We start from the raw sequence: 9,951 nt of genomic DNA on the forward strand, positions 1-9,951 counted from the left end.
ATATTAGCTACTTATATTTAATTACAATGGGATTATCTTAGACTGAAGTTAGGAGAAGACTTTTTATCTCTTTCTGTTACTCATTGATGTACTTGACTCAAATTGTATTATACCTAAAAAAATTTTTACCAGTAGTTTATTATATGGCATTAAGTGTGTGTTTGTTTTCAGAGAAATGAGGGTTTAGAAAAGAAAGCTACTCTCTCATGTTCTTGATATTTTAAAGAAAAAAAAGGCTTGAATTTTATTTTGGTCTACTTTTCTTTAAAGTTTGGAATAACTTTTAATAATTCCTCTGTTCTCACTATTTATTGCTATTCATTTTTATTACCTTAGGATGTACTTTAGTGAATAAAATTTTATTTTTATAGTGTTTAATAGTAATTACAATTAAATTATATAGAGGTGTTCATAGCTCTTTAACAGTAAACATAATATTGAAAGAAGCAATTCAGAATACCATTTTAGAAATCAGATGGCAGTATTAGCGACATCATTATTATATGAATGTATGCTAATGTGGTATGAAAGAAAGGTCCTCATTAAAATCTTGTTGCTAAACAAGTGACAAAAACCCTACAAACAGCTTGAGGCTTCAGGCCAGTCACAGTTATTCCTGAAGAGAGTTGGACAGGTGTGAAAATATATAGACTGTGCCTTTATTGTGATCAGAACACATAAATGCTACCTCGCATTAATTCCCTACTAAGGGCATTTCTACTTATATCAGAGAAAGAAATCTTAAAATAATATACTGCCTAAGCATTCTATTGTGAATCTCAGTGTAACACAATTTAGAAAGTGGACTTTTGATAATAGCCATTGTGTTTCTGTTTTCCAGAAAAGGTCCAGGGTTTGGTCAACTTGTATATTTCATTAGGCAAATTTTTTCTTTAGACAGTAACTGAGTGAGCTGGTCTGGAACAGGTCTGTGGGGTTACAGGAAGGGTAAGGTGCTGCAGGGAGGATCAGCCTGTGGTTCGTCACCACTGTCACCATGGCAGTTCCTTCAAGAAGCCCTGAGCCAGATGTAGTCACTTCTGGGTTTACCTAATGTACATACTCCTTTAGAGTATTGCTCATGTCCTAATTTTTATTTGGGATTATAATGCTTGCTTCTAGAAAGGTAGATTTTAATATGCTATAAATAGAAAAATTAATGTGTAGAAATGCTAATGACATTCCAGAGTGAGCGTTTTTGATAGCCATGACCTCTACTGATAATGAACTGATTATAAGTCTGCTTTGCCTTTTTGAGTTGTAGGGAGTCCTTAGTCAAAGACCCTAAAAAATGCTTCCTTGATCTGATTTGGCCTGGGTGTCCAGCTCATCTGCACAGAGAGGAACAAGAACATTCGTAGTTAGAATAAAAAAGATACCTGAGTGGGTTCAGGAATCAGAGAGCAATTGGTGGGGCTGCTGAGTCTAGTGAACAGGGAGCTAAAGGAAGGCGACCCCATGTGTATTGGAAGTGGAGTATTACATGTCACTCATAATTTAATGTGATCAGACACATTAAATCATTTGCATTAAAGCCATTTCCTGCATCTGTTGCCTTTCCTCCTACTCTACCACTTATCCTTCAAGTATTCTGTGGTGCTTCAGGTGGGTATCCAATATCTGCGCTATAAGGCGCTCAAATGAGTTTTTATGCATTTAACAAATCTCAGTCATTTCCAGTTTGCTTCTGGTTTAAAACTATTTTTTGTGACATATTATGTGTCTTCATGGAGTCTCCTGAAATTACCTACTTGCTTTAAAATAATTATAAATTATATTCCTTAGTAACTGAAAGGGTAGCACATAGCTCATGAAAGGGAAATCTTGATAACTTTGTATTAAAGGAGGTTTTAAGATACTCAGAAAAAGTTATTTTTTGGCCTACCGCTTCTTTGTGAGGATGATATAATTTAAGGTCAGACAAGAGTGGTTGGATTGGAGGTGGCACAGCATGGAACCAGAGCAGCCAGAGGTCCCGAGAAAGGACAAGAATAGCTCCGGAGAGTAGCTGTGCAAGGTAGGGCCAAAGCCCACATGTGGGAAAGATAAGGGAGAATCGAGTCTGACCCTGAACACACGTGGCCCCGCTGTGGTGGATTATGGCACCAGGCCTTTCTGGACTAGTGGTCCTGAGAAAGCAGGATACGAAATTTAAAGCACACTTAAAAGGCAAACGACCAGAATAGAAATTTGACAGAAAGCCATTTGAATGTTCTGGGGCGTCTAAGAGTCGACCGGAGAATGGAGCGGGAACAGAAGTTAAGGCAGCATGCGAGGTTGTCTTAAAGAAAGGGGTGCCTTGATGCCTGTGGACAAGACGTGTGAAGACTGGACACCAGATGCCCATGTCTGAAACAGCTCCTCTTTCATTCTTCTTACTCATTTCTTCTAGACTATACTTTTTCTTTGTTAGAGATCCTACTTATTCTCTACCTCCCATCTGTCTCCATGAAGCCGCCTCAACCCGTCTCAGAGGTCCTCTCTCGCTCCTTTCAAATCTCATTCTTTATTTCCACAAAGAAAATGACACTCATCTCATGCCACCTTTTATCCGAGTGCACGTCTTTGGTGGAGCCTGTGCCTTGTGCCCAGCACAGTCTGGGTAATAGGTTTAAATCATATTTTAGAGCTGTCAGAAATTGTGTTGATGTAATTACAAATCATTTTTTTCTTTTCAAATGTTTTATTTCAGATTTTACCAAATGTTGCCAGGAGTCTGGAATCCTTATGGTAGTAAAATGCCGGAAAGAAAATTCTGCATTAAAAGAATGTCTAACCACTTAGTAAGTAGTTACTTCTGTGTTTGTGCTTCTCTGTGTATGGGTTGTAGTATATGTAGTAGTTAAGAGTATGTATTTAACTTGTTCAGTGTAATATAGTCTGTATTAACACCCCACCCCCCGCAGAATCCATCATATTTTTGGGTTAGTTTAAAATTTTAGTTTGTTAAAGATTATTCTTAAAAAAGCAACATATTTACGAAAGTTCTCTAATTTATGTGCTTCAGCATTGTATCTGATTAAATATATGAGGTCAGTAAACGAAAACATGATTTTTCATTTGATTTAACCAATTTCTTTTCTAAGACCTTTGCCAGTCTTGCGATTTTTTTTTTTTATCCTCGCCTGAGGACAATTTTGCATTTGTCTTCAGAGCAGGAGGGAGGGAGGAGAGGGAGAGAGAGAGAGAGAGAAACATTGACATGAGAGAGACACATCAAGTGGTTGCCACCCACACGACCCCAACTGGGGCTGGGGACAAACTGCAACCGAGGCACATGCCCTTAGTGGGAACCGAACCTGGGTCTCTCTGGTCTGCGGGCCGACGCTCCAACCACTGAGCCAAACCGGCCAGGGTGCGTTTTTTTTTTATTACTATAATTGAACTCCTAGGAAAGTTGCAATAAATCACATGAAGGACACAAAGGTAAATTTAGACTTTTGAAATTAAATTTTTAAATCTTAAATATCATGGTCACTGATAGTTTATTGTAGTTCCTTGAATCTTAAAGTAAGGTTCTTTGAATGCAAGTGCTTTGTGTTGAATCTCCACATGTTTTATTACCCACATTATTGGCAGACAGTATTGCAGAATACTTTTGTAAGTCTTGTTAGTTGAGAGTTGCAACTGAGATCTTAATTTTGTCGTCTTTATTTCCTTCTGTACTCTGCTCCCCTAGCATATATGCTATTATGGTTTGATGAAACCGTAATGGGAATTAGATGAAAACTAGTGACTATCTAAATCCTCAGTCTTCTTTTTTGATAACAAATAATGTGCACATAAACTTAGAGATTTTTTTAGAATGCTGTAGTTGGAAGACTTTAGAGATTCTTTAAACTAATCTCTACGTGAGGAAGGAGATGAGGAAATACACTCTAGGCCCATATTCTTTTACTCAGGTTAATAATAAATAAAAACAATTCTGATAGCAGCCCTTCCTTATGGGCCAAGAGGACCTTCACAAGTCACTTTACCATAAAGAAGGGAGAGTTCATTCTCTGACTCATCATCTTTCCAGTTTTCTTATCTAATAATCCCAAGAGATGTTTAATGAATAAATGAACCTCTTAAACATCTCTGTGACTGAATCTGTTAAATTCTTTTATTTGTTAAGAATGTTTACACCTGAGTTTCAGTCATCATAGTAATTTGTTATTCTTAGTTCAGCATATATTCTCCCTCGAGACTGGCAGCACTAGAACAAAGCAGACAGGAACACAGGCCGTGGAGAGGCAGTGTGCACTTGACCTCTGCAAGAGCCAGAGTGTAGCCACAGGCTGTGGGTGGGCTCCTCACTCCGAGAAGGGATTATTGCTCGAGTGACTGTGCCCTCACGGAGCAGTGATGTGGTCCTGCATGTGAGCACATTGCCGCGGTGCTGGCACATGATGGGTGCTCAGAAAATGTTCGCTTTCAACACTGTGTTTGTTATTTGTTAGCTTTCATTTCGTAAACATTAATTATTTGAATATCACCCCTAGAAATAGGGGAAGTAACACATTCTAGTCCATTCTGTGGGAGGGGTCAGGCAGGGTCAGAGCGGGCTACTTGTGTTTGTGTGGAGAGAGAAGCTGTGAAGGAAGCCAAGAGGGTTGTGACATTTGCTGAAAGTAAATAGAGAGTTTGGAAGGAAGCATTTTAGTTGACCTTACGTCTCAGCATGGCTATGAAGTAGTATTTTTTCATCTTTGAATAAGAAAGTGCTCTGCTTTATGTACTATTGACATTCCATAAAATGGATGCAACCACGATGCTCTCTCATCTCTGTATGGTGACACCTGGAAGCATTGTTTGTGTGAACACTTCTGCTTGTCTCATCTTCTTCATTCATTCAATAAACTGGTCTGACTTCTGTCCTCATTCTATTGAAACTGCTCTTCCTAAAGGTTCTCGTGGGTTCATGGTAGCCAAATTGAATCTCTTCAGTCCTTTCTTTTACTTGACCTCTGGAAATCTCATAAAATTTCCTTCCGTCTGGCTTCCCTTATAGTGCTCTTTCCTGTTTCCCTAATTGCCCTGTCTGCTTCTTCACCTTTTCCCACTTAACCTGTTCCTTAAATTTGGTTCCTTCTTCCCTCATTCCTAAGTCTGAGGAAGCTCAGTTTGCACCCATGGGTTCAGTTACTTCTTGTAGGTCATGGCATTTCTCTGCTTCTCTTTTCAGGTCCCAAACTGAACTCGGCCCTTTGACTTTCTGTGAATTATACAGTTGTCTAGTATCTTTCTCGTCTCCTAAATCGAATTGGCTATTTCCTTTTGATTTCATTTCCTAAATCTACCCCAGATCCATGTCATCCTTTTCATCACAGCTGCTCTCCTTTGGCCTAGGCTCTCATTTCTTGTCTGGGTTATTATGATGCTTTACTTATTGGATACCCTGCCTCCAGCTTGGCTGCCCCTTTTAGCCCACTGCTCAAGCTGTCAGATTCATCTAAGACACGAAGCTGATCTTACAGTTGTCTCCTCATAGCGCCCCATCATCTTCAGGGTAGATTTTAACTTCTTATTGTGGCGTAAATGGACCCACAGGGTTTGGTGCTTGCCCTTTCTAGCTACATCTCAGGCCCTTCCTCTGTGCACGATCTGCCATAGTGGTTCCCATCTACGTACAGTTCTTTGTGCATCACAGTTTTTCTTCATCTCGGTGCCTTCGCACAAGTGCCTTCCATAGGGATTTCTGGCGGACCTTCAAAGTGGAGCTCAAGCATTTCCTCGTCACATCTCCCCCTCCGTCCATGTGTCTGTGGTGCAGGGGCTACCGCTCTCACAGCCCTTTGTGTACTTAATTATAATTCATTCTTTCCTGGTATGCTCTGTGACACCATGGGCTCCTTGACAGGCACGTGCTTCTCATTGCTGTATCCTGCGATAGTGCTATTCAAAAAGAACCATTAGGTCTGCTTATTTTTTCCTGGGTTTAATTAGTTTGGTAGTCTAATGTTACAGCGAATTTATGACCATTACTAAAAATCTACTTTAAAAACTTTTTTAAAAAAATTTCAGTTGCAGTTGACATTCTGTATTGTTTTAGTTTTACTTGGTAAAATCTACTTCTAAAGATTTTGCCTGATGAACTGGATGTCTGAATGTTATTAAAGTAAGCTTGTATGAAATAAAAATTACAAAGTGATTCACTTTAAAAGATTTTTATTTCTTTGTTGTAGTTATACTGATCCTGCCTTTTATGAAGAATGCAAAATGGAATACCTGAAGGAAAGGGAAGAATACAGAAAAACTGGAATTCCTACCAAGAAAAGGCTACAGAAGCTTCCAACAAGCATGTAGGCAAATATTCAAATGGTACTCAGTAACACTATTCATGGAAATCACAATTACCTAAAATAATGGATTCAAAGAAGTGTGTTTGCTTTAGCCTAAATTATGGAAATATTAATTTTATCTGAAATAAAGATTTTCTAAAAAATTTTAAGGTTTATTAAATGGAGTCAGAGTAAATAGTGAAATGGGATATGGTTTTCCCGGTCATTATGGATTTTTCAAAAATTTTACCACAACTCTAGTTCTATAACAGTGATACTGATTTTTAGGGTTCCATGTAGATCTTGCTTTACTCTCTATCAGTGTAGACTACTGGCTAATCGTGGGGACCAGACGTAACTAAAGGAAAGCAGGAATGGACAGCCTTCAAAGGTGTTAATATCTAGGCAGTACAGCAGAGTGGTTATGAACCAGAATTCTTCCTGGTTCTCCATTTATTAGCCACACAACTGGAAATAAGTCTTTGTGAGGATACAGTTATTGTGAGGATTGAGTAGTAAAAGTACAGTATGTAGGACAGTGCCTTTGACATGGTAAATGCTCTTTAATGGTTAGTTATTGTTGTTATTAGTACTAAAGGCTTACTTGGAAATATATATGGTAGATCAGTACTTTAAAATGTATGAATTTTAAACATCTTCAGTGAAAAATTTTCTAACTGTATCACTACATTCCTTGACCTGTTAATTTAGCTACTGGAAATACTTTAATTTTTTTTTTTAAGTCTTCTTTATAAACATAAATGAACATTTTGTAACATAGTAATGGTTTTAGGAACCAATGTAAAAATTTTCTGTTCTAATAGGGTTATATAGTTCCAAGTTGAGCTTATATTAAAAGTTGCTCTTTTCCCCTCACTATTAACTCTTTACCACAGCCATTGCGACCTGTTTCCAGGTAAGTACATTTTATATATGTTTACAGTTCTCATGAAAATCCCATATAGAGCCTGGCCGGTGTGGCTTAGTGGATTGAGCATTGTCCCACAGACTGAGAGGTCCTGGTTCAATTCCTGGTCAGGGCACATGCCCGGTTGTGGGCTTGATCCCCAGTAGAGGGCGTGCAGGAGGCAGCCAATTGATGTTTCTCTCTCACATCGATGTTTCTCTCTCTCCCTTCCTCTCTATCCAAAAAAATTAATAAAAACATATTTAAAAATAAAATAAAATCCCATATAGAAATGACTACCTACAAAGACTAGCTTAAACTTTGTCCCCAATGCCACTGAAATAGATCTGACTTTCTTAAAGGACTTAAAGCAAATAGCAAAGAGGATCCTGAAGAACCAATTGTTCAAGTTCCACACTTTTCTCTTGAGTAAGCCACTCCAAGAACTATTATATTCTTATTTAAGACCCAAAGAAACCAACCACATTTTCCCAGGCCACAGATCAAAAGGAGGGAGGTTACTAGAACAGACAAAAGAAAAGCAAATATAGAAACTTAGAGGTCACATAGCATAGCGGGGAAGAAGCTTTCAGGATTCCTGTAAGCCTTCTGGTACTGGAACATTTTCTAGAGTTCAGGACCTTTTAATTATTCAAATAAAGGCAAAATATTTACTTTAAGAAGCTAGTGAAATATATAATCTGTGGCTATTTTATAATTTTGATTAGAATCAGAGGGGCCAACTTCAATTTTATGTGGAAAATTCATTTATACAGATGTCACTTTCCCCATAGGTGCTAGATATATAGTATAAATAAGTTCATCCTTCCTTATGTGAGAAACTAAACTGTTCCTCATAGCTTTTAGACTAAACCTTTATATGCCCACTCAAGTCTACTTCTCCAGCTGCTACATCTGCCTCAGTTGTCTTGCTTGTAGATATTATTTTAAATGACAGTCTGCAGATTTTCTACCCTGTAAGATCTACCTTCTCCAAGAAGCCTTTCTGGATAAAATCATTACTTTGTTTTCACACGAATCAGTCCTTGAGTTAAGTCTGAATTTTCCCCCTATATTGGTTTTCTAATATTTCACATAGGTATCCCTGCTATTCTTATGAATTAGGTTCCAATTTTGACAGACTTCAGTTTCCTTTCAGTGAAGACATAAATTTTGTTTTAGATAATGGGATCAAGAGGAAGGAATAAGTGGCTTTTATGTTATTAGCTGTGTTCTCTTTGTTGTTACGGATATGCAGAACTGGGATGTTGTTCTAAAAATCTGAAGGTTAAGAAATTTTCAAGGGAAGCCCTTTGGAGCAAATTTATGAGCTATAGATGGGCCATTCTCTCATTTCTCTTTGAATCTTACCTAGAATAGAGATAATCATAAAGTATACATTTAAATATATATAGCTGGGTACAAATAATTTTGGTTAATCTTTTAAAAATAATCTTACACATCATTTATTTAGCACTTTTAACCTCTAACTTTCTAGCATATCTGATAGCTACCCCCTTGTTTTTTTTTAGCTGGAAAAGCATTTTGTCCACTCAAAAGAAGTTAAACAACAAATATCTGTTATATGAATTAAGAACTAACAATTAGCACCTAACCTTGGAATATAAGTCAAAGATAAAATTTCACCTCCACTTCAATTTCAAACAAAAATAATTTTAATTAAACGATTTCTTTTCATTGTTCAAAACATTATTCAAACCATTATCTCATATGACTTATTTTCTTTACATAGTAAAATTTCCCATCTAGGCAAACCCATCAGCTACATTAGAGATTAGATATAATACACAGCCTATGCAGCCACATGAGAAATACTTTCTGCTGTTTTGATATTACACAGGTAGTTGCTTCCTTCAGCTAAAGCCTGGAGTCTTATATTTGTTTTATGCATATTGTGTTTGGTTCTGTTACTTGGCAGGAGATTCTGCTCCCTTGAGTCAGCTGTGTTCATTGGTCAGAATAAATTCCAGCATCTGACATCAATTCCATTAATCACAGACAAGCTTGAATAAGAGTAAGATAATAGAAAGACAGAAATATCTGGAGAATGGTGAACACTGTTAATGTATGTATGTATGCTACTCAGTTAATATAGAAGAGATCTGAGATACTCCTTTGAATTTAAGATGGATATTTGAAAACTGTCTGTTAGGCTAAAGGTTTCCTACATGAAACACTTTCAGGCAAGGGATGTATGAATCAAGTAATACGTTTTATTACTAATATTCTTAATACTGCAGTCCTGAAAGAATTTAAGTTTCCATGTGAAGCCATCCTTGTTATTTCCTTACTTGTTGACAAATGATAGGCCACTTAGAATCAAAAAGTTTGGGGACATGTTATGATCGTACTATATCAGTACGGCACAGAATTTGGTTTCTAGAATTAAAACTCCTAATTTAATTAATTAAAATCACTCAATGAGTAAAACATTATATTTCAAACCAAAGTCGAACAATTTATAAGCTGTTCTACATAATGAGTGGTTGTAGACCCTTTGAAGAAAATGACATTACATAGTTACACATTTAGATTCATTATGGACCCTGAAGGGACAGATTAGATTGAAACCTTTGTGATGCTCTACTTCTAAATGGATTATAATAGTTTATTCACACACCACATAGATTTTCAACTATTTTGTCACTTTTCATTTATGACTTGAGAGATGCACGGGGACAGAGTTGGCTTCAATGATCAGGTTACTTCGTCTTAAAATTCAAATTGCAATTCTAACTTTTATCAACATTGTGATTAAAA

General features: G+C 37.1%; 1 protein-coding gene across 1 annotated transcript in view; it reads left to right on the top strand.

Moving 5' to 3' along the window:
• Window positions 1-6,419, top strand: part of CMC1 (C-X9-C motif containing 1) — a 67,523-nt gene extending 61,104 nt beyond the window's left edge. Inside the window, exons 3-4 of the mRNA XM_036266097.1 lie at window positions 2,693-2,783; window positions 6,168-6,419. Coding sequence (XP_036121990.1) covers window positions 2,693-2,783; window positions 6,168-6,288 — 212 coding nt within the window. The 3' untranslated portion in view covers window positions 6,289-6,419. The remainder of the gene's footprint in view (window positions 1-2,692; window positions 2,784-6,167) is intronic.
• Window positions 6,420-9,951: the final 3,532 nt, after the last annotated feature.

The sequence above is a fragment of the Molossus molossus genome, unplaced genomic scaffold, assembly GCF_014108415.1.
Source record: "Molossus molossus isolate mMolMol1 unplaced genomic scaffold, mMolMol1.p scaffold_m16_p_18, whole genome shotgun sequence".
Taxonomy (NCBI): Eukaryota; Metazoa; Chordata; class Mammalia; order Chiroptera; family Molossidae; genus Molossus; species Molossus molossus.